The sequence below is a fragment of the Anopheles funestus genome, chromosome 2RL (assembly GCF_943734845.2).
Source record: "Anopheles funestus chromosome 2RL, idAnoFuneDA-416_04, whole genome shotgun sequence".
In the NCBI taxonomy this organism is placed as follows: Eukaryota; Metazoa; Arthropoda; class Insecta; order Diptera; family Culicidae; genus Anopheles; species Anopheles funestus.
Genome location: NC_064598.1, coordinates 66138805 through 66164880, shown reverse-complemented (window position 1 = coordinate 66164880; position 26076 = coordinate 66138805). Strand labels below are relative to the sequence as shown.

The 26076-nt window shown below is 40.2% G+C and overlaps 1 protein-coding gene across 6 annotated transcripts; it reads right to left on the bottom strand.

Moving 5' to 3' along the window:
• Window positions 1–216: 216 nt before the first annotated feature.
• Window positions 217–25974, bottom strand: LOC125765591 (solute carrier family 66 member 2). 6 transcript variants are annotated; one of them, XM_049430906.1, is made up of 7 exons: window positions 25832–25974; window positions 23989–25004; window positions 12690–12826; window positions 10983–11237; window positions 4978–5142; window positions 4752–4906; window positions 217–4679 (listed from the first exon to the last, which is right to left on the bottom strand). In XM_049430906.1, exons 2-7 carry the CDS (start codon window positions 24189–24191, stop codon window positions 4596–4598), a joined length of 999 nt encoding a protein of 332 aa, XP_049286863.1. In that variant the 5' UTR covers window positions 24192–25004; window positions 25832–25974; the 3' UTR covers window positions 217–4595. The 6 variants fall into 6 exon arrangements, with proteins under 6 accessions (XP_049286863.1, XP_049286865.1, XP_049286864.1 ...); XM_049430908.1 differs by having other exon boundaries at window positions 25843–25974; XM_049430907.1 differs by lacking the exon at window positions 25832–25974 and adding an exon at window positions 25509–25825.
• Window positions 25975–26076: the final 102 nt, after the last annotated feature.

Sequence of the window (26076 nt, the reverse complement as noted above, 5' to 3'; positions counted from 1 at the left end):
TAAAGAAAATTGTTAGATTTGTTCGGAAAGGAATTCTACCGTTCTCAGTTTTTATAAGTTTTGTAAACAAGAAATAGAGAAAAAAAGAACATTTCACAATCTTTTAAGATCAACATTTAACTAAAACTTCAGCAGTCAATACTTTCAACGTTCAACGATTATCATTATGATTCATCAAAGCGTGAATAATTCTTTCAAAAGAATAAAGTAAGATAGTTTATTCGATTATACTCATCTGGTTTCCTTTTATTACGACTTTTCCTTTCATTCACTTTTTGCCCTCTTTTGCCAGTTACTCTATCATCTTATCAAGTAGCATCGTCAGCTATCACTATGCATTCCTGGTATGTGTATTTGTCCTACACATGCATTTGAGAAAGAGTTCCAAGGAAGAAAATATGATTTGGTCAGGTTAATCAACTTACTCATGTGTTGTTAAACTTTGGCTTACAGATTTTTTTACAGCCAACGGAACCGTGAGGAAAATGAAGAAGAAAATAGAAAAAAGTCATTTTGTATCAATTATGCTACTCAAAATTGGGATACTTATAATAAACACAGCGGTATTAATTAATTTACAAAACGGATAGATACATGCTTCTATCACACGATAGCTTAATTACATTTTAACCGAAATGCATTTCACCGGTGCCGGTGGTTGTTTCCGACACAATGTAGGCTAAAACATTTTTCCCGTCAATGGGATGATTTGTGGCTAAATTACAGTTTGTAGATAGTTGGTTTGTTTTGCTTAACTTCACATCACACTCGAGTCTCGTTCTAGTATCGTTTCGTTTAAAAGGCAATAGAATGTAATCAGTTACATTGCAGTGGTTTTAAGTGTATTAGTTTCATCCCATTCCCCGTCTCTTGTCTCACGTTTTTCTAAATCTTTATGCATAAGCATACTTCTTCCACTTGGACCATGGTTTGAACATATAAGCACAACTGAAACTGAAACGATAGTACAATTAAAACAGATGGCACTTGGCTTATTTCTTGCATTGCTCCAACTTGCATTACAGTAGTATACTGGCGATTATGTTGATCTTGCCAATTTTGCTTTCTTAACGTTTTACACAAAGGACAACATTTTACTTCCCTTGACGATTGCTTATTTTCCGAATGTCCGATGGTTTTGGTTGATTGAATGATATATCTCGCTTGCTTTAAATACGAAACAGTATGCCAACAATAGGTCCTCTGTCATCCCCAATTACTCATCCCTATCAAGAACTTAAGATGCAGTTACGCGATTTCAGAAATTGGGTTAAACAACAGGAATATGCCTAGTTTAGAAACTGTTTCACGTTGGTATCCATTGTGTTTCGTACAGCGAGGGAAGATTTAGATTACACATACCACTAATCTTTACTTGACAACTTCAACGTTTCGATGCAACGTACCCGTGTGATTATGCTTTTCTAGTTCGAGTTTTAAATTATTATTTTCTATGTCTTCTTTTATTGCCCATCGTATGGAAGTAGCGTTAAGTGTACCGCGAAGTATTGATTATATGGTGCAGTATGGTTTCATTGTGTGATTGAATAAACTAGTTGCCTTCCTACTGGCTAGCGGTCTTTAGATTTTACTGTTCTTCAATCTACAAACCACAATAAATAAACCACAAACATATATGCCACCGAAAAACTGAATGGTTCAAAGCATTCGTCAGCAAAGTCAGCACTTCAAACACAAAATTCACAATTCAAGACATTGAGAAACGAAACAAACGATACATTACGTTCATTTCATTGCGATTCCGACTTTAAGGTATGTAATTATTCCGATCTTATTCCGCTCTTAACTAAGCTAGATTTTTTTCTAGTATTACCTCACGTCGCCGTGTAAACAAATAAGCTATGATTGCTCCCGAAATGACGCAATTCAGTTACTTCATTTCAAATTGTTTCCGTTCCAAACAGTCCGATGTTTTACACCGTCAACGTTCGTTACAATCCACTACACATTGAGAAAATAACTAATTCAGCTACAAAAAAAATGTTTCACGCATTATTGAGAATTATTTGCATGTTGCCACCCTGGAAAGAACACTTTTTGTCATACGCGGAAGCAATAATGATTCTGCTGATTGTTGGAGCTAACATTTTGGTGGTGGTAAGGAAACGCAAAACGAACTCATTCTGTACGCTCGTTTTATCATTCACTCGCGATAAGGTTAAACCTAATGACTAATGATACAATTTACCGTTGAAAAACTATTACTACAAAAATAAAGTCTCTGTCTTTGCTAATATTTTATACAATCTCTTAACCGGTAATTTATGTATACTACACGTTTTGATAAATAATGCTGCACCACAGCCGATTTCGAATTTTCTTCCGTAAAGAATGGGCCGAAATCAAGCTGCTGCAGACGTTGTATTGAACGTGTTTGTTTGTTAGCTTAAAAACCCCCCAAAAATATTATTCTATTCAAGTGCAGTTTGCGGTGTTTTGGTTTTGCATTGTTTTACCACACGCTCACTTCAAAGTTTCGGTTGTTCGTTCAGTTATTAGTAAGTAAGCATCCATTGCATTAGTTTCTCTACAATTTGTTCTTTGGTCGATTCCTCTCTTCATAAGGCCATCGAAGTTAAGCGAAGAAAGATTAACGCCGGCCTGTGCTATAAAATTACTTCCGGGCTTTCCTGGATGAAAATAGCATCGAGCGAATCAAGCCTCGGCCCAAACACTTTCATACCAGTCGAAACAGTTGGTGCTGTCGGACCCGCGTCTCCTTCACGTTGTTGCTTGAACTGCTCATTAGCACTGGCAGCTGCTGCAAAGGCGTCGTCTACGGCGACGGTTGCCTCATTTTCGCACAAATTACGATTGCTATCGCTCATACTGGTGCCACCACCGGATGATGATCGAAGCAGTGTGGGAACGGTGATGTTGGCACGTTGGCTACCTCCTTCACTACTGCCGCTGGCGGAGCAGGATCGTTCGTTCAGAATTTCTAGCTTGTTGAAATTGAACATGTTGTTTGCTGCGACTAAACGTACTCGGCGCGAACGCTCCACGGCTTCATCGTCTTCCTGTTCCATTTCTTCATCTTCATCCTCATCCGGTTCACTGTCAAGCTTAACAGCAATTGACTTTAGCTCCGGTTCACAGTGTATGTATGTCGAATCCTCCGATCGACCAACACCTCCATTCACAGCTACCTGTTCGTCTATCTGAAACACTTCTTCCCCATTATGTTGCGAGCAGTTCTTCGCTTCGATAGATCGGGCTTTTCCAGCTACGAATGGCTTCTCTTCCTCCTCGTCGTCGTGACCTAGATCGGGCACCATTCCGCATAAACTGGCCGCATCCTCGCCGCAACAACAAGTACTAATTCCATCTAGCTGATCGGTTTGTGTTTCGACTGACCGCATCGTGCGAGATTCATTGTTTACAGTGGATATGGTCGATACAGTGGACTCATGCCACCGGTTCTGATGTTGCTCCAGCCGTCGAATTTGATCTACATTCATCACTGGCCAGAAGGCCAGTGATGCGTGTCGTCATAAGATGTCCTCGAGCGATTTTGCATTGGTCGGATAATGGTGTGTTTTTGGTTGTACGGTCGCAATCCTCTCATCGATCGGTTCTTCTTTACCAGCGCAGTCCGGCTCTTGTTTGTTAGACGGCGGGTTTATGTGTCCTTTTCGTTCACCAAATTCTACCATAGGCAAACCATCGACATCGTCGTCTTTACGCAGCGCCGTCACACAACCACCACCGGCCAAAAGTGCATCGTAATGTTTCAGATTGCTACGATAATGCCCACAGCCTAGAATGTACTGTTCTTTGTAGCTATTGCTGTTCAGTGTGCAACTGGAGTCACGCGTTTGCTGAGGACCACATAAACCGGAAGTTGCTGTGTCGAACGAACAGTTATCGCCTGCAAACGAGCATCCATTGTACGTTTCTTCGGTTGGTACGTTCACATGAGAAGAAGGTTGATGCTCATCGCTGATATTGTGATCGTTACATTCTTCTCCGCCTAGGTTGGCTGTTTCATGGGCACTCAGACTAAGTTGCCGTCGCTTGGGCAGTGGTAAAGATGCCGTTTTTTGACGATCGCTAAACTTTTCGGATCCACCGCGTACACTGATTACAGCGGAATTGCGTACCGGCGTTGTTTCGCGGGGCGACGACGCAATTGAGTGTGATTTGGAGTGCTGAAAGCGTGTGGCCAGTCGATTACCTTTACCAACCGTCGTCTGATTGGTCCGTCCTGGTGTTAGGGAGCTACGATCTCGCGAACGCAACGAAACGGAACATTCCGCTCCAAGCATGCTGTTATAGAAGGAAGACGCAGCTGATGAGGAGCAGGCCGTCGCTAAAGGAGCCAGCCCCAGGAGTCGATTGCAGCCAACTCCAATATCACGCCGACCCGGAAGAATAGGGGCTGTGTCGTGCGAATCTGGTGAAGAGAGTAGTGTGCAGCCATTGCCAGGGCTGCCCAAAGTGTGTTGCTGATCAGCCGTCCTGTCACAACTGCTACGAATTGACGAATGATTTCGATGCGAATGGATACTGTTCTTTTTACTGTTGTTGTTATTTACGTTGCCTTGAATAGTTATATTTTGGGGGGCAAACTGCTAATCGCCGCGATGCGCATTACGTGGCGCGGGATTCTTACGATAAATGTAGACCTGCAGCAAAATAGCGAGATCTAGGCTGACCTGAAATGGGAGTGGGAAAAAAACTTGTTAATGTCCTATTCCATTATTGGTAACATATTTGCGACGGCTTACCTGCAGCGTACCGCAGATCCAGAATTGTGTGGGTGCATGTCTTAAAATAAAGTAACCAGTCTTAAACATATCACCAGCAGTCCACATGATCACCATGCAGATGCTCATCCCATGGGTAGATTTATTTTTATAGTTCCTTACAAACTGTGGAAGGCCTGGAAATATAATGAGACGTTAATTAAAACGTTTATACTGATGATTCGCACACACTGTCTTTAGTGCTCACCTAACATTGCCTCGGTAAAGACGGCTAGGAAGCCGATTGTCTCCATGAACCAAGTGACGGAAAGCATCACATACGTGATGACAGCACCGACAGCCCATACGACAAGCATAAAATCAAGGTACGATTGGAAATCCGTCCACTGCCAGAAGTAACGCGAATCGAAATCTGTTGCATCCCATAGATGGAGGTAGCGAGGAAAAAAACAAATCGTAAAGCAAAAGATTTAATAATTTAGTTTAGATTTCTCCTATGAAATGTGATATTACATCACATCACATCACAGGAATCTAATAGATGATACAATGCTGATGAGTAAAGAGGGGACAAAGGACATATGGAAGTGATCGTTGTGACAATGGGGATGGAATGTACATTTAATGATCGCTGTAAGAAATACTTATATATTGAAATAAACAAAGTACTGAGTAATATATTTAACATGATTGAAGACATACACACACAAACACACACAGTCGCTGACCCACACTAAATAATGTCGGAGTCTTTTAGAATGAACAGAAATGGAGCAAAACATGCAAACTAGCATCGTAAAATTCCTTTCCCGCGAGACACGCGCGCAATCGTTTACTGCCGCCAACAAATGAAGCTAATTTTTAATCACAGCAAAAGCACGTCAACGAAGGGAATGATTGTTTTCCCTGTCCTGTTTTATTTTTATGTAGATAAAAAAACTCCTCACGCAATAGACAAGCGTATAGCCGTAAATGGGATTATTTTTCTATGACTAGTGCTTTCCTGTTCGCTGGCGAAACCAAGAACTATAACGTGGTTTCCATCGTGATGGTTCATAAGTAGAACCACAGTGACTATCTACGCAGGTGTGGCAGTTACGGGCATTATTGCTATTTACTTGATGAACGTCAAAATGAGTAATAGTGTTGATTAACCACATCGGCCACGTGTTGTGCAACTTGAAATATGCGAGGTTGCTTGGTTTCGATGGTAACGACGTCTGTTTTTACACGAAAGGAGCGGTATAAAATCCCGTTAGAACCGAATCTCCATAGCCAAGAACCATTGATTATCTTTTTTAGCGGAAAAGAAATGCTCTAAAGTAAGTAGAAGTAGAGAGTAATAAACTGGAGAGTATTGTTAATCCGGTTTTAAGCAAGTTTCTTTGTTACTCTAGATTTCCAATAACAGGATAGTACAGGAGCAAATTCTTGATGGAATTATACATCCGTCCTGTTGCATGAAAAACCCGGCGTCATTATCACCTTACATCTCAAGGTTTGCCCATAAATGGCGAAATGGCGCAAAAATATTGCATAAATAATATTGCTCTTCAATATTATTTATACATAATGATTTATTGTCTTTGGATAATGATCCGTTTCCTTCGCGTTGATAGAGTAATACTTTTTGTTCTTCTTTCAGAGATTACAGAAAGATGATGTACTTGAAAGCAATAAGGATAATGCAACAGAAACGTGATAGCCATCAGACAATATTAATTCACTTGACTGGTGAAAGATTTCCAATCACATATAACGATACTGCAAAAGAAATGAAAGGGAAAAAATTATTGCATTTCAATCTAATCGAAACTGATTGCAAGATCACATAAAATTACAATCCAAGTGAAAGGATGACACTCGTTTGGTGCTCTCTACCAGCCTGATAAGGGACGGGATGCATTCACCTCTCATTTATATATAAAGCATGAAATGGAATTGACCTTTATAGCTTTCCGCAGAAGTAGAACGGTCGTGCCAAACCCAAAATCCAATGCTATTAATTTTATCAAGCTGTCAATGTGTTTTATGCCGGCAAGAAAGTGAAAAGCATTAGGAACGCAACCGTTCTATCTGTCTGAAAGTTTACCCACCTATTTTCAGCCCATCATTAGGTTGAGGATTTAGTGATTTTTACCGTTCACCTACCGTCAACATCAACCACGGATGGCATCATTAAACGAATGCTTGATTGATGACGGAACACTAACATGCGTTTGGCTTTATCTGTTCTGTTGGATGGCATTTGGTCGTGTTGTAAATAAAAATAAACACTCCGCCCGTATGTCCCATTTTCCTTCGCACTCAAACTATCCATCAATTCAATAAAACTAATAAGGTTTTCAGTTAAAGCACATCACTGTTCTGTAAGCTTACTGAAAAGCTCTACTTCCTGTTTTATGTCAGCGATCGGAACTGATTGACGTTGGATTGGTGGAACATACCCTATAAAAGTGGGGTGAAAAAATAACAACGCACCACCAAAAGGCGAACATCGTTACCGCGTGTTAAGCAACATGTCCAGCCATGATGAAAGACTTTGATTGAAGCTTTGAATAATGCTGAAAGTTCTACGCTTAGCCTGCAGCCACTGTACAGAAAATGGCGCTTAGCGCGGATGATTCCAACCTGCCTGATGGGCAAGGATTAGGAACAAAAACCATCGCATAATGATTTACTTTGACGCGCCCATAAACAAAGACACATACACACCCAGATTCATGATGATTTCTTGAACCAACAAAGTGATTTCCTTATTTAGGATTTATGCTTTTCTTCATCGGTTTAAGCAAAATTTGTTGTCTCAACGATTGGATCGAAATTTCCGGTCCCGGAGAGTCTCAACCGAACCTTCGTACAGCGAAAAAGGCCAAGGGAAAGCGTTTCAGCGGAAACTTTCACGACCTTTATAGCGAACCCGCATTGTGCTGGTAAAGTTGATAGCTTTTTTAAGGTTACCACATCCGTTTCATTATTTGGGACACATTGTTCCGGGGCACCGGTCTTGCGATTCCTGCCTGAAAGGATGGATGGTTTTCGATTACGTTCGCTTCCTGCAATGATCGATGGTTTCTTGTAGTCGTGTGGGCGTGTGCTGTTGTATATTGATCTTGAATTTATTGAGAAAAGTGACCTTTACTGCCAATTCAAAGGACACGTAAGGTGCAACCGATTAAGATGATTTGTCTAACACGAACACCATCATGTTTTCATAACATCACACATTCCAGTGGTTTACTTTACCAACTTTTCCCAAGCGGTTGACATTACCGCTGTTTATGATAAAACAATATTAAATTAAAAAAGTAGGTATAAACACAAAATAACGATCTTTTATTTTTTTTTTGCAAGAACGACAAAACATAAATTAATTATGAATAATAAATATCCATTTTTTCAACAAACATATATGCGAAAACATTATGTTTTCATGAAAAAACCCCGCAAGAAGAGAATGACGGGAAAGAATAAAAGTATGCTTTTTTTCTTGTTTGAAAGAAACGACAAAGCAATTGTACTATTCTGTTCTATTATATCAGAATCTGTATGGAAAACACTTTTCTTCTTCTATAGCGAAAGTATAGCAGTGTCAGTATTTGTATACTATTCTTTAACAAGTAACGTTCAAAATAACATCTCTCTTCATTCCATGGACCATGTATGTGGTACTCTTTCAAATATTATTGCCCTTACGTTTACGGTGACCATCTCAACTGCAAATACCAGCCTCTTCCACCATGGCGGTTTAGTGTGTGTTCACGGAAAAGACGACAAAACTGTACACAGCCCTTTGGCTGTTGTACAAAAGAAGCTGTTGATATTCACTTTCTGCAGCAAAAGAATTTTTCTTTCAAGCTGTTTGCATCCTACAGTCAGCTGACTGTGGAATACGCGAAACCGCCCGAAACAACACCGTATACTTTACTGTAAAGCTTTCATACTGTTCTATGGAAAACACTATAAAATATTGCTGAGAAAGCGAGTCGTTTCCCTGAGATCGTAAATTTATTCAATCATTCCACCCAGTTGGGTATCGTTTGTTGAAACATTTCAATGTTCCTAAGCTTAACAGTTTTGTGGTAAACGAGCAAGTATCATAGAGTATGCCAACAATAACTGCTAGTGATTATTTTGTAGCTAGCAGGGACATTTACCACATGAATCTTTCCACAAGTTATTTATCCACAGTAAAAGAAAAAAAATACAAAAACTAAACATTACCACCGACAATGCAAAACAAGCATTAGGTACATAACTCTTTACAATTTATGCAACCCCACCTGACTAGACAAGGACAGGTTTCGCGCTAGCATTTGATACAACAAATAAACGATGACTTCGTCCTACACCTAAATGTCACGAATAGCTTAACATGGCTGGACACCTGACTGTGGTGCGATTTCGAACACATGCTAGAAGTAAACCAACTTTGCAAAAATTGCCGGTACATAGGTGAGAGCATTGATGAGGTGAGGAAAGTTTGGTCACATTTATAGAAAAGACTTCATTTCTATTCGTTATGTATTTCAATATGCAGTCTACAATGTTGTGGAGCAAAAGCATACATTCACCTTGGACGTTGGCCAACATTTGCTGAAAAGGATATGATGTACATAGAACTTCAGCTGTTGGAATATTCCATGCCGTGATGCTCTTTAAAGGGTATATGCATTCATGTGCAGCAATAAATATCATTCAGGGAGACGAAACCGTACCCGTGAAAAGTTCAGCATGACCTTCAACTATATCAAGCTCTGGTTTGGCCCTGACGGGAGAACCTCAGCAAAAGGTTTAACTTTTACGAACACTTTACTTAAGCGTGGATCGGGCGTAATTAGATAATCAAAATTTGGGTAAAGCACACAACTAAGCTAAGGAGCAATGATTGCTCAGGAAACAACTCACTATCTGACTTGTATTGTTCACGTGAGGAACAGTTAAGAAACATGAAACAAACATTAATCAACAGCTCGAGTCGAGTTAATGCATTCAATTGGTCCAAGCAACTTGGTAATTCCTGCCGTCTGGACGTTTAGTAACCGGATCAAACTGCTTCATATATTTTTAGCAGTGAAGCATGCGTTTGTTGACGTCAGTATGTTTAGGGTATATATTTTTTTGTTGGGAAAACTCAACAGGAGTTACATCCGTTTGCCTACCGAGTACCAAAACTAAAAGTTACATTCTCCTGTCAGAACAGCCTAAGGCAGTAGGACTACTCTTGGGAATTTATATTCTTATTGTACACGCAACGCGAAAATGCGTCAAACCATGCCAGAATCCCAAGGGAGAAGGGAAGGGTCCATTCGTTACATTCTCCTACTCCCCTCCTTCGAAGGTCATTCGCTAAGAATAGAGCGCTACCAAAGGACCTTTAACTATGTTAGTAAGCCCTTGGGAACAGCCGAAACACTTAAATTAGTGAAAAGGATTCGATAAGGAAAATACTTTTTCCGAATCCTTCCCATTCATAACTATTAACGAATCGGAATCGTGCAATCGTTCATTGGAAGTACTCCTGCGAAAGGTGACTTAGGGAGAGAAGGAAGGCGCAGCTGATTGGAAATCTTTGTAAACTATGTAACTATCTATTGGCGGCAAGCTAATTGAACAATGCGCTTCAGTTTATGTTGAGTAGTTCAATCTATTGATGGTCCGCTATTGAAGGTCCCCAAAGAGTTGCGTTTCTTGTATGTTCGTTTCTATTGGGGAATCACAGCTGCGTCACCTTTTTTTCCTTACTGTTTTTACTGAAAACACGCAATGTACTTATAGAAAGAACAGTAGTAATATTGACCTTAAGCTCACAAACACAGTCGTGAGTGTCGTTTTGAGTCCGTTAAAGATGGGGATATAATTAATAAACGAAGACAATTTTCGCTATAGTATTACTTTGTCTTTGACTTTGTACAATAATATAAGTATTAGTCATTTGCCACACAAACGATGGATTAAAGAAAACCAACATCCAACAAACAACGTATTACACAAACACTTAACGCCAACATAAAATCCATACATGAAAGTATTGATGAATAGATTGTGTTCTCCCACACGCTTCGAGGATGAGGTTAATTGATAGTATGAATCAAATGTTACTCCTTATCTATTTTGTACGTTAGTAGTGAAGTAAGTGTAGCTTTTAGCACTACATATAATCGGGGTATGAATGATGTGTGCGAAACCTTACACATCGAATGAGTGGAGTACGTATACAACATCAAGCCTATGGTTCTTCCCCGGACGTACCCAGGATATAGTGGCGGGATCGCGATTTCTTCAGCGTTCTTGACTGCCCACCAACGTCCGACGGTTGCGTTACCAGGGCCGATCCTATACCGATGCTGGTGGTGTTGTTGAGATTGGCCGTGACCGTTGTCGAGGTCGTTGCATTGGCCCCGGTGGCCGTGGCAGTAAGATTGGTGCTCGAGGATCTGCGAATGTTAATTACACCACCTTCACCACCACTCTTGCCGAGTGCCTCGCTAATGACCCCATCCGTTCCTGTGTTGATAGCGGTTGATATCGTGGTGTTTGCAATGGGAAAAAGTATATCATCGTTTTTGAGAACTCGAGAAAAGTACTCTCAGGAATTATCGAAGCATTGCCATTACGAAGGGGGACATTCTACAGCCCTAGTAAAGCACGGATTAAGGGTGAGTGAGCAATTGAGTGTCGCACCATTACAAGGATGTGTTGTGGGAGCTCAAGTGTTTTTGGGGATATGGTACGAACGGCTGAAATGTGAACTAATGATATTCTTGCTGAAACGGATTTCCTAACAAGGCACATCGGGGTAGATCATCGAGCTAACAGAAGAGGAAAGCTTAACAAAAATGCTGATTGATGAGATTTTGCTTCAGTTAGTGAGCATAGGCTAGATAAATTTGTGGCATGAGTACATGAAGAATTATGCACGATCTGGATGTCTGCTTTCATATCTTCAAGTACCCTATTGTTCATGGATCTTCCACTTCAGAGTATCCGATAACGCTATTAGTCGTGCATTTTATTTTAAAAGCTTTCGCAGCACAATTTTTCCTACGAAACGTGAATATTTTACACATCGATTTTGTGATAACTATTCCAATTATAAAAAAAAATAAGTTTGGGAGTTTATAACACTTTTGTAATGAAATTGCTTTGACATTTTAAGCAAGATTTCCAAAAAAGACTAACATCAACACCAGTTGCTACTTTCGAAAGAAAACACTACTAACCTCATTCAATCGACTAACATAAACGAAATACGGTACTAAACACAAGACGTTAGAAGTCATTGAAAAAAAAAATGAAATCGCTTTCTACAAGGACATTCCAAATCAACAGCAAAAACATTGAACCCCGCTAGAATACGTTTAACCTTGTATGAAAGCGTCGTGCAGCTAAGCTAAGGCAGTGCAAAATTATGCTGGTTGATGCAAATACGAAATGCTACTTTCTACTGTGACCTCTAATAGAAGTTAGTCTCATGGGGAAAAGCGCTGGCAAGCTTCAATTGAAAACCGTTTCTGTCAAGCTGTTCGGGAAAACTAGACCAAAGAAATGCAGAACGTTTTAAGCACACAACCGCCGGTGAGTGTATGTTTTGTGCCGGCTCGTGTGTTTGCGTTTGCCTGCTCCAACGAGGTATTCCACTGGAACCAGAGACGACAGCGAGTAAGCTCCTGCTCATCAGGGATCTATGGTAGTCTTTAGGCCGCGTTAGGCTATGGTGCTTTCGAGCACCGCTGCGTGTAATGCGGTACGGTAGCGCCGTTGAAGCGAAAAACCACCTTGGGATAAAGCTGAGGGGGCTCACACTCTACACTGCCCTATCCGTTATAGAATGCGGAACAAAAACGGTATAGCGGAAGGAGTCGGAAATATATAGGAAGGGGAAGCATTGCCTGCATTCGACTGCCCTTGCAGCGATGCAGAAGGTGCGATGGATTGTATTAGCGCTGCACTACTGACCTGAAAAGACACGCTCCCGCATACGCATGATCGCATTGTTCCGGCGCACCTTCACGCACAGGTGTATCATCAGGAACATGGTTATGTTCATCACCACACTTTGCACCAGCAGCGGAAGCTCGTAACGGCTGGAAAACCTGCACAAAGGAAGAAAGAACGTAAAAACATAATGAATTATCAATCATTATATTTGGATACATATTACACATTTTTTTTAAAATCGCATTTGATGCTTAACAAAATCTCCTTTTGGGATAAAAAAAAATCTTAATTCTGTTTGGGTAACCTTTTCTCGGAAAGATACTGCAGACAGAGATATTAATAAATCATGAGTATTTTACGCTTTGCCCACTTCTTGTAACCACTGCGTAGATCTATCTATATAAGTAAATATTTGCACAGTAATAACATTGATCTTAAATTGATGTACAAATATTGGCTATTTCTGCCTGTGAACTCAAATTTTTGTTATTTACCAAACGTGTTACTATTAAATTAGTTATCTCAAAAAAAAACGAGCAACCTCAGTACATCAACGATATTTCAAAAACTAGTATAAATTCAATTATATGTATACAATTAATTTCATATCATATTAATATATCATAAACATCGATAAATAAGTTAGTAAGATGCAACCGAGATGTCGCTAGTTGAAAAATCGGAATACAAACTGAAAACCCTAGAAAGGTAATTGATGATGTGAAACTTCAATTATGCTTTCTTTTTTTCAAAAATGTCAAATGGAAAATGCAATTCAGCTTGTATGGCAGGAACATACAAAATGCATTACGGGTACATTGACGGGCGGAAAATGGATTGCACTAGCAGTATCTCTGCACTAGCAGTTCACTACCATATCAACTAATTTTACAGAATGCAATCCACAAAAGCAACGAGTCAGTTCTCAGACACCTCCACATTTATCTGGGAAAACGGTCGTACCAACCAATTCAATCGTTCAAACTATTCTGACGGACATTACACAAGAACGTTTGTAACCGAAACATAGTACAAATTTAATGAGTTTCGTGTTTTAGCTTTAGAAGAAGATTGGCACAGAAACCTGAACATAGTCCATACGTTTATGATTTGCAGATGTTTTATTTTTAGGTCATGATAGAACAAACAAAAAACGAAAAATAACAAATCTAGACCCATCAACCGGTCTCCTGTGCTGGTACAGTAGAGAAAAATTCACTGCAGAGTGGAAGTCAAACACCGAAAACACTTCATACATTTTGCACATACGACGTTTGCTTCCTATTCCGTGTTCAGTATCGCAGTTGCGGTTTTCTTAGTGACACTTTTTACTTTTCGCATGGTATGGTTACAGGGGACAGGTACGTTAGATAGGCAACCATATGACGGTGACACCCGCGAGGCCCACCACCCGCTTGGTGATACTTTCGGCACGGTGAACTGTGAATTTTAACCTTGCCGTGCTGGGATGGTCGCTTCATTCCATACAGTTGATTTTTAGCTCAGTTATTTATATCGATTTTCCACCGTCCACAGAACGACATATACAAGCTAGGCGATTTGGTTGTGACTCAAGAAATAATTGGTCCAACATTGGATTTTATTTTACGAAATTTGAAAACATTCAAATTTTGATTATTAAGTTAAGTTAAGTTAAGTATTAACTCGGTAAAATAGTTGATTAGTTTAGGTTTGTGTATGTTTACTTAATTATTTTTACACATGGTTTACAGCCATCGCTAGTAAATGTCGAGTCCATTTTGAGTTATAGCTTCGCTCCTGCAAATGTAACCTATTTTTAATACCGAAATGGAATATGTAGGTGAATGATCTACACGCTTCCTTTCGTTTCACCGTTGTTGGATCGATGATACCAAACATGCTGACCGTGTTCCTACTTTGCTTACAATTTTGGCATAGAACGTAGAAGATAGGGCTTTTGTTTAGATGCTCTGCAGATAACGTCATCCACCATGAGCAACAATAACAAGAACATGAAAATTAATTATCTTAAACTAATTACAGTAACAACTAGAATATGTTCTCGTTTGAGTGCAACCAAACTATTTCGACCTCTAACCATCTCTACCGGCATAAAACAAACATATTAAAAAGTTGTTCAAGATCCCAAATATAAACTATAAGAGATATTGCTAGTTTTACAGAATATTTTTACACTATTTTGAATTCCGAAAAACTCGTTAAAAGGGATAATTGCTTTGAGACGGTTGACTACATGAGTTTGCAAACGAAAGAAAGAATTAACAAATTATTACTGGATATAGAGGATTATTCTTAAATCCCTTTTCAATTTAATCGTAAGTCACCACTTGAGTTGGGAGTTACGGAATGAACCTGACATGTTCGATCCATTGTCCAAATGGAATTATCGTCACTGGGTTCGAAATATTATTCAAACTACAATATTTTACGCTAATTTATTGAATCTGCGAGGGACTGACTAAGTTTAAGGATACAAAGGAACGATAGGAACGAACCTATAAATCTCTTTTAAAAAAGTTCGTTCCATTTCAAAATTATATCAACATATTATAGTTAATTCAACGAGCTGAGTGTACTAAATAAATAAGTCAATACAATCCGTAATATTTTTTCTAATAAACTTCAAAATCTAAAATAATTTTCATCCCCATTTTGTTTTTACTATTTATTATTGTAACGTATTTTTTTATATTGAAATATATATTACACTCGCAAAAGCTCATTTACAGTGAAACTGTCGTGTAATGTGTGCAAAAACGCGTAATTCATTATAATAAAACTATTCACGTAGATATTCTTCTGTAAACTGCTCGTAAAATAAGCATATTGTGGCTAGTACGCCATGATCAAGTGAGCAATCGCTATAAAGCGCATGCAATCAGCTGTGGACCGGCGTGGACGGTCTTCACAAATCCCAGCAAAAGATCTGTTTGTAATGCTTATCAGTGACAACGATTCGTGTCCGTTTATTCCGCGTTCATGGACCATTCGAGGTTGAGCAAACAATCAATAATAAATCTTGATGACATGAGCAAATCAACGTGGAGAGGACTGCGACTAGACGATAAGCCGTAGGCATCACTTGAGGAGGATGGTCAACTTATCGTACGCTACTGGTTGTATTTCATTTTTGTCCAGTTTTAGATTTCTTTGCGCTTCCTCTACATAGAAAGCTAGGAAGGATCAAAACCTCATTGCAGTAGGGTGACCAAACCATATCATCTCGCACAGATAGTCGTCGTCGTTTGCAGAAATAGAATCAATTTCTGCTTTTGTTCCACCCTTCAATTTTTATGTAGGTCAAGTCCATCATTAGATGGGTAATAACATCTCCCCAGTTATCAGTTCTGAGCGCAACAAGTCAAACGGGTCAGGCAAGAGATAACTTCTTCAGTTATTTCGTTGGTTGTAAAGCAACTCACGATGGCTAGGGAGTTCCGAAAACTTCAACCAACTTTACTGCCTACTGACAAAAAAGTGCTGAAGAAATAAATTTCTTCCTACCCTTGACGCATAACGTCAACGAAAAGATGCTACAAACTCAATAATGACATCCCAAGAGAACTTCTCTCGACCAAACTCCAAAACGCAAACTTCCACCTTGACGAGAGTTTCCAGTTCTAAAGTCGTATAAACGAAAAATAAAAAAACGTCGTACAACTTCTCCTACATTCTAAAATGAGGTGCTCCTGTTATCCAATTGAGTTGAATTACTGCGAGGCCATGTTATGTTTTTATGATTTAATTCCGTGCCCTCCCGGGCACCGTCGTTCCTTTCTTCCCGCTCGGAGGATTAGTGTAGTAGCTTCACTTAAACCAACCATCATCTACGCCAATAGAGAAAACCACTGAAAGCGAAGGAAAGATGAACGTTTGGTGCAAACAAGTCGATAGACACTTTGCCAAGCAATAATGATATGTAAGGATTTCTAGTCTCGGTATTGTGGAACAACGAACTAAACGAGCCACAGCAAATACGAATGCACGCACGAACAAGCTGTTGATTCGCGGTCAATGTCGCATCGAGTGCAATGGGGAATATTGGCTGTTTGCCGTACCAATAAAAACGGTACCCAGAGTAAGAAGGATAAAGCTTAACGATTTTGTTTGCCCCTTGAGAGGGACGATCGTACAGTACAACGATAGACCGTATGCACCGGCAAGAGTTGGAGGCTTATAACAAACAAGAAAAAAAATGTCAAAAAGTAATCGAAGAATAAATTATGCCAGACTGCTTGTTTTGGAGTGGATGTACTCAATATTGTGACATCTAATGCAAAACTAAGTATATTGTTGCACTGACTTTAGCTTATTGTAATTCAATAGTATTTATACTACGTAAATTAATAATATACTAGTAAACTATTTGAATACTAACAGATTTAAGACTGAGTTAATTAAATGTTTGAAGTTCCAGAGGACATTCTACCTTAAAAATACGCTTGTCACGACTCTTCAAACAATAATAAAGCCTTTCCCAAAAATAAATCAAATGAATTAAATGATCGAATCAATAATCAACGTTGTGTGTGTGCAGCAACACATGGTACTCAATTGATAAAGAATCGATTGAATTAGGGAATTAAATTAGAAATTCGCAGAACTTCAAAGCGGCCTTCTTCCACAAATGCCTTGGGTGTATATAAACGCCATTATTCGCATGTTATCATATCAACGAGCAATAAAATTTAACCCAGCGCACTAAGCAAACTAAGTTAATCATTCTTAAACGGTTCGGGGTGGATCTTGCGTTACGGAGTAGGTCCCGTAAGTTCCGGTCGCTTGGTGGACTAAGACTGAGAATAAATTAAGCCACGAGTGAAACGAAAGATAGAGCCACAGGAATGAATAATAAAATAGCGAAGAAAACGTCTATATTTATGCAGACTAACGTAGCTTGTAGGAGTATTACCTTTCTGATAGACAGCTGCGTCTACATCGTACAGTGGGTTGTTGGTCTACACAGTTTGACTTACGAAATCTCTGATAAGTAAAACCGTTTTGAACGATTTATGAGTACGCCACGAAACTTGCAGCGTCGGTAGGATGGTATGTTATCAGCAACAATCTAAGCGTGGTGCAAAATGTAAATCATCATAAATATATTGGAGCATCATGAGCAAATGAGTTTGGGCGAAAATTGTAATCGAATGTGGACAATGTTTACACATGTTCTTCGTGAATTCCACTGAAATTAACTCATCAACTGATGTAGGAGAGTAAATATTATATTTTTAACCCATCACCTGTTGCACATGATCTACAAAATCTAACAACGGATGTTGCTGCATGTTTTCGAAAAGGTTCCTTATTTTCCGTTTTGGCAAATGTCAACTCCTGTCACCTATAATTGGCACCCGGCTTGTACTAACAGTTACCATACGCTTGCGTGATATGTGCCTCATACTGACACTTCTCTTATCACCTTTTCAACCCCAACACACGAACCCTGGACGAAGCAACTTCTAATTGGTTCATCTGTTCAGGCAGCAATCTACTGGCCACTTTATCCATCATCTCGCTCGTGCATCGTGTTACACGTCTGGCACTACCACTGACCTATCATCCGGCGTACACCGCCTGACACTGCCAGCAACTGTAACGTTAAACTGCAGCACGCTCCAATAAAGTGTTTGTGGGCGTCTGTGCTCGTACAATTTTTTCCCTCTTTTCCGTAATACAAATCATCTAAACGACAAATTGCTTTGGCACCGGGCAAACGACACGGCATGCTGCATGGGGAAATCGATGTATTTGAAGCGAACAGGAGTTCTGCCAGCTGCCTAGTTCGTAGAGCGTAGTTCCAATTTACAGCCTCTCCCTTGACATGTCACGTTGTAGCCGTGGTTCAAACTGAAATTGAATTTACTTTCGACCAGTCTCTGTGGCTAAATTCAATTCCGAGTGAAACTATGTAAATCACTAATGAACTTTGTGTCACCGGACTGTGTGAGTATTTTCGGGCAGTAAAAGCTCAAGGATACTTTATTTACTGTTTGGTTCTATCATAAGCAAAATATAGTAAAAAACAATTCTACATTAGTTGCGTGATTCCAACTTTGAACTTCAATTCAATAAACAAAAAGGAATAGTTTTGTTATTACAAACAGTCCATCTCTTTCATAACTAACTTCTATAGCTATCTTGGTTTTATCTGTTAATTATAACTTAAAAAATATCTAAAAGCAACTTTCGACAACTGCAATCAATTAAACGGCAATTTTGAAAAAGAAGTGTTCTCAGAGGGTTGCACATTTTAAATTCCAAATGCATTACATCGAATGCTCCTCCAACAAATGTATAGTTCGCATGAAATCATCGTTAGTTATGACAACTGCAGCAGACGATGATGGCAACATCTTGTTTAAAAAAAAAACAAAAACCATCGCTTATGACTTTTGAAAGAAACTGATGGAAGTGACTACTCTCGGAACATTACACTGGATGCGGACTCGTTCGAAGAGTTCATCATAATGTTGACTTTGACCATGAATTCTGCCGCGTATGCATGATCATAGAACAGACTGTTGATGAGATCACGAAAACTGGTTTGACTGCAATGGTCGAGGTTGTTCTAGCCATGATTCAATCCTACTCAATTGGAAGATATCGTGGATGAACTTTTCTTATGGTTTAGGACAGATATTTCACTCCATCGGTTTTATAAAAACAAACTGAAAATACAATGTTTTATCAGATTTTTCAGTAAAAGGACTACTGAATAAATAGAAACTTTGGTAAACCAAACGAGTACAACTAATCTCTTAACTGCACAGTAGAATTTCTGTCGATCCATATAGGACAAAAAAAAACTTTATAAGCCATTACTTTAAGGGACATGCTTCGGAAAGACATTTATTTGAACTTGTAATATAACTTATCGTTCTGGAGTTAACTTAACATACGAGAAATCAATTTGTTGACTAGTGACAACAAATTTAACAAATATGCGTATAACAATCTCTTCCTAACGATGACTACAATTACCGAAGATAAAGCATCTTTATCCATGCGTGCCATACTTTTTATCACCTCTCGGATACTTTTGCATAAGTGAAAAAAAAATGAAATGAACATATATATCTTCCCAATTAACACCCAAAGAACTCGTGAACACGTTAGGTTTTGTGATAAAGGTGAACATAACGCCTACCACTTGTACTACAATTGACACCTGTAAATTTTCATTAGTCGTCGATAGAGAAGGTTTGATTGTGTTATAGCAATGAATATAACAGCATCTTATAACATATTTTTATTAAACAAATCCTTCGACTGTAGTTCACGAAAATTGCTTACGAAGTTATATGGATTGCTTATCTATTTCCCTTTCATGAAACACACGTGCGAAATTCCGTGGCTTCAAAGCACAACCTGTAATGCCATTAGTAAAGTAAGTGTTTCGCTTTGCCTTCTTTTTACCACCACTTTCGTACAGTGAATAAGCTCTCCTTCAGAACACACTACGTTCCCGACCTGCCCGACCGGAAAAAAGAGGACAGTTTACCGGTCTTGCTCATGCAAAAGGCACGTCCTTCCTAGAGCGTCTATTCTTGCACAGAACTTTGCAAACTTCCAGGTAAGTTGAAATGGAGGAAGGTCAATAAGAAAAAAATAAATAAATCAATACATATTAGAGAAAGACGAACGCACTTCAACCGTGACTTGAAGAAAATGGAACCTACCTAAAAGCAAAAACTAAAAAAAGGTAAAATTTTTGCACAAACACCATATTCTGATAAAAAAGCCCCACGGTTGAGGGTGCAAAGAAACGGAAGCAAGAAATATTGGCCCGTAATAGTATTGGCCCTTCAAGTATTAGCAATTCACGCATTAGCACGTGCTATGCACCTTCCCGTCTTCGATTTCTGAACCACTATGTTTTGAAGCTTCTCAACCAGCGACGAATAATGCTGTACTAGCACACATACAGAATAAAAAAAATCATACCTAATTCGTTTTGGCCTGTGCGTGAATAAGTATAAGCGAAACGGGCTGTTTAAGGCAGGTTGAACATTTTATCACGTTCCCTCGACGTCCAAAATCAACTATCTCACCGTTGCATCTCCCTGCCCGACGTCATCCTCACTTTACCTCATTGCTATTCGAGGCCAGGCTGGAAGAAACGATCGAAAATCCAAACCCATCCGGTACGCTACGGATGGGTGTTGTAGATTATCGATTGGCCACTCGTCTGCCCGCTCATCAGATTGTAGTCGAAATTTTCGATCAGCTGTTGCCGGGCTGGGAAACTCTATTGGCACGAATGTGAACCCACGAATCGATGGGCGTACATTTCATGCAATTCATTACGGGGGTTATCATCAACGTCAGTGTGTATGTCAGTGCAATTAAGAGAACTTTTGCGAAATAAATGTCGGAGAAGATTATAAATTCAATCGCAGGTGGGTGGAATTAATATTACACGTGGAGGTGAAAAGCTATTGATGTGAAGGTAATGCGATTTATTAACGACAATTTTGAATACCAAGTATTTTGTTTCGTATTATGATTCACTTCATGCAATAATAATAAAAATATGTCGATAGCTGTTGTTGCAATTCTAACTAAATTATATGACTTATTAGAATATATTGCGCCTAGAGATCACATATTTTCAAAGCGATGAGCTAGCTCACGAGCTAGATGGGTGGGCTAGATCGAGCTACAGCTCACGTGAGCAACCATGATAGGGCGTTAGCTATCTTTTTAAAATCACATTTAAATGAACTGATCGATGGAGCTAGTTCAGTAGCATATGACTCAATTCTATCAGTAAACTTCGCAATATTTTAGCTATTATTTATCGAATGCCAATGCTGTTTATAAAAAATTACCTAATTATTTTTATAAAATATTTGGTGGTCAATCCAAAAACAATTTATCTTCTTTGTTGTTGAATGAGTGCTTTATTTTACATATCCAAAATCTCTCATTGATCCTCAGGTTATCGCCCGACTACCAGCAATCGGATCTATGCCCTTTCCGGTCGGAACGAACTTCAACACGTTCAACCGTAGACAACCAGTATGCAAATTTGCTCGCACGTTTTGCACGTTGGCAGGCACTATTATTTGCATCTTTTGCTTACTCGCCGGGTGGGGGGCGGAATGAAGGTATTCGCATCCGTACTTACATCGGCACACTGGGCGTAGTAATTTGCGTCCATGTTGGATGTTGATGTGCGCGCAATTGTGCTTATTGCGTTTGTTTCCATTTGTTTTAACACCTCGTAATCCTCCCGTGCGTATTGCCGCACCGTTCGATAAGTGGGAGAGCTGGGTATATTTAATGAATATTTTCTTTTGCATGCCTTCCACACACACCCCCACGATTGGGGAAGGAATTTTTGTTGTTGCATTTCCCATCCAACACGGCCGCTGGTCGGTGGTTAGTTGGACTAGTTTTTGCGGTACCTGGTCTTATCGCGTCATTTCCAACATTTATCGTCAGCTATTATCGAGGTGTGGTGGTAGCCTTCGCAATCGAGTGCCTATCTTTTTGACCGGGGAGTACAAACTGCGATAAAGTATGAGCAAGCATATTTGATGATCAACCAGTTGATTCATTCGTACCGGAAAATATTTGAAATATAAATTTTGTTTTCCTTCGTTCTACTGTTTGAGAATGGATTATTTAAATTCTTTTTTTTTTTTTTTTTTTTTTTTTTGCTCGGTTAGAACGGCCTGGCCGTATCAAGACTTATTTTACCACGTAGCAGGATAGTCAGTCCATGCTACGGGGAGACGTTCCGGATGGGATTTGAACCCGGTCCCTGCCGTGTGGACGGGCGCCGTTTTTCACATGCACCACCGGGCCGCCCCGCTATCCCCCCGCCCCCGGATTATTTAAATTCTTTTTGTTTTTAACAGAAAAATAAAGAGTTGCAATTATTTTCAATCGAAATGTCCCAAACACAATGCTTGCTTTAAAACCTATGAACATCAAACACAATAGTCATTGTTGTGTCAATAAAACAAAAGATTATTGCAATTGTGATTCAACATTCGTTTTATGGAATTGCACAACAAAACTTCAGTTTGTGTAAAATATTAAGATTCTGTTAGCAAATAAAAAAAGCCAGCCCTAAAAAAATTAATTCTCTACTGTTTGTGGTCGCAATTAGTGTTGGGTAATGTGCTGCTGTGCACACAGTGCGCACAGCACAGCTTGGTGTGCGCACAGCACAGCACACCTATTATTGTGCTAGCACACTGCTAGCACACAGTACACCTAGTACAGAGCTAGCACAGTGGAAGTACACTGCTAGCAGACGGTTGTCACACGGCCCCCAAACCACCCCCCCCCCCCCCCCCCCGCTCATCGCAATTCAGCTTCGAGGTTGATTAGTAAGGGCATCCCAAAATGTCTCCCCCCCCGGTCAGCACTTTTGAAATCAGTCCACCCCCCGGTCAGCACTATCAAAACTTGATTTTCTCCGATCAGTAACACTGGATCGTGGAACGTTCCACGCACAGCACACCTAAGTGTGCTTTCGTGTGCGCACGGCACACCAAATTGTGCTACTTTACCCAACACTAGTCGCAATACCATGTTAAACTTCCATTACGGTGCGGTTAGCATTATGTTCGATTTCGCTCTATTCATTCACACATTAAGTCAAGCGATAAACAATCGAATCGGCTTGTAGAATGGCCACACAAACGCCTATCTATACATTCCATTTGATCATCCTGAAAAGGCTAGGGACGACCAAACCCAAAACGAAATGCCTATGATAAGACGGTTTCGGCTCAGGTCAGTCGCAATCCAACGGCCGAAAGATAGACGTCACGATTGCCGAATGGTTGTTCGACTATTTGGGGTTGGGCCATTGTTATCTGATGCTATATATTTTCGTCTTTCGCTTAAACCGTACCAAAACTCAACCACATTGTTCCTTCGGCGAACATCCGGATATTTTCGAAGGATTGGAATTTTACCTTTCTAATTTTAATATACCAAAAAAAAAGGCCGGCCACATTTTTCGTGGGTGCCTCATAGCTATTCACCACGAAAGGTCAGACAGTTCTATAGCGACAGCCACTGGTGCTACAAATTCTGTCCTTGCAAGGTTAAAGAAATGTTATGTTTCCCAACCGGAAGCCACAAACCGAGGACAAGATCGATCGATTGGGGTGTACCAAAAGTTAAAGCGGAATTATAAAACAGGTGTCCTGGGAAAACTCCCATTGCTAATCCATACCTTGAGCTTCAATCGTTTTGGGCTCTCGTCGGAAAATTTGCCCAGTGCTGTATCCTACAATTTGTACAAAGGGGAAAAATTAACGAACCACTTAAAACGACTACTTACCAGAAGAGTATTCGTAGTGTGTTGGCCACCAGAAGTGCAAGGCAAACGTGTAGAGAAAACCCTTCTGGATCCTGCGTCTGTTTGATTTGCCGGTACTGAGGGATGTACGGCAACACTCCACCGACGACCATAAACGATGCTGACGTCCATCCTACCAGATGGCCCACCGTGAGCCCAAGCTCATCGTTAATAATCCAATCCATCGCGAAGCTGCCTTTTTTGTGTTGTCCTTCCTTCACCAGCGGACCCGGGGATGCTGGCGTTTTGTTTCTGCTCTCTCCTAAACACAATCTTTCCGCCCTTCGATTTGCGTTCCGATGGTGTTGGAGAAGTTTGTTTTACAAAGCTAAAGAACGGTTGCTATTTATTATAGCAACGCACATGCTTCGATTCCCATTCGTTCTGGTTGTTCCATTGAAGAGCCGACGAATGTGGTAAGCTTCTGGTGAAAGAGTTGCATCCTGGCCGACGCTTCACAGGCCCCGAGCTTTTGCATCGTCTGCTCGGCTTCCGGTTGCCTGAGGTGTTAAATCCTTTTCCTTTCTTATTAGACGATTGCGTCAAGGAGAAGGAAGTGAATCGTTTTACAGGCAGAGAAATGTTGTCCAACTAGAAAAAGGTTTGATTTTGTGTCACTGCCGTGGCCGTTCTTATTTTGTTTACGTCTTGATGTCTCAATGTGTTTCCCCTTCGTGCACTATACATCACAAAAAATCGTAGACTACTTTGTTCGTTCGTTTGCTGATGGTGGTCGCTCATCCGTCTTCTCTAGCCATGGAGATAGTGGAGTGATGTACGAAAGCATTACATGAGCCGCCTTGACACGGTTGCTTGACGACACTCTATCGCTTCTCTTTGTGCGATAGAAGCTGTGTCCCTTTGGGCCTTGTGTTTGTTCACGAACGACACACACACGCTTCCTGGTTGGATTGGTTAGAAACTTGCTATACGATTACGATGTGAAAACCGCTACTTTTATTCGTCGGTCTATTTTTGCCTTTACTCCCGGAACAACACTGATAACACGTGAGTTAGTCGAGCATGTAGTAAAACGGGGGGAGAAAAAGTAAACACGCGAGATTAATTCCACGTCGTCTTTAACCCCGACATTCGGTTAGATTCTAAGCCTTTACATGGGACTTCAAACACTTTTCCAACAACCATCGATGCCGGCGCGTTCAGATATACGTAAAGTCGCACCCACAAGTGTTGTAGATTTTTGTTGCAGATCTTTTCCGTGAGAGGAAACCGAGCTACCGTCCCGCGTTGGCACTCTTCATTTTTCCCTCCTCGGCTAAGCTGACTTTCTTTGGCCTCGTTTTTCCCTTGGCCGATTTGCAAGCCGTTGTATAGGTGGGTTAGTGTTTGTTTCATAGGTCGGGTACGTCGGTGGGAAGGAAAAGCGAGTCCATCATCACCGGAGTGACGCGGTCGGCGGCTTTCACGGAGCGAAAATCACGTTCACTATAGTGGAACGATGAAGCAACACACAAAAAAACACAGAAAAAAAGATCACTCACAAATTTTCGGAGGAAGGGAACGTATTTTTAGCACACCGACACACAGCACGACTTTGATGACGGTATGGCTTTTCCGAGCCGTGTTTTCACCTTAAACTTTATTACTTTTTGTGTTACTGACACCTAGTTGTTACACTAGGAAAAGAAAATTTGTGGAAACGTCCTAAACATTAGCCTACTGCAACCAAACGTTCAGGTGGTTTTTCCTTCACTTAGTTCCGATGGACGCAAGAGCGCAGTACGAAACATTCTGGCGAAGGACTTGTGATATTCTGCCAACGACACTACACGACCATCTGATGCGAACGGGACAAAGAGCCTACTGATAACGAACGTGATCCGTAGGCCAATACGCGCGACTGGACTTTTTTTCCTCCTGTGCGACGGCACAGTCCACGACCGTGGTGTACGTTTAGCTTGATGTGTTTTACTTCCACTTCTTCTTCGTACTGCCGCACTATGACAACAAACAACGGGCCAAAGCTGTAGGATTTATTGACAGCAGCAAATCAACGCTGTCAATTGGTTTCGTATTTTTGACCAAAATATTCAAACAAACTTCCCATTG

Excerpts from the sequence above, each read along its gene's own strand:
- LOC125765591 (XM_049430906.1), bottom strand. The coding sequence starts at position 24,191 with ATGGATTGGATTATTAACGATGAGCTTGGGCTCACGGTGGGCCATCTG. Across the intron at positions 12,827-23,988 it reads ACACTACGAATACTCTTCTG|GTTTTCCAGCCGTTACGAGC; the intron begins GTAAGTAGTCGT and ends TCCTTTGTGCAG. Across the intron at positions 5,143-10,982 it reads ATCCCGCCACTATATCCTGG|ATTTCGATTCGCGTTACTTC; the intron begins GTACGTCCGGGG and ends GGGATGCAACAG.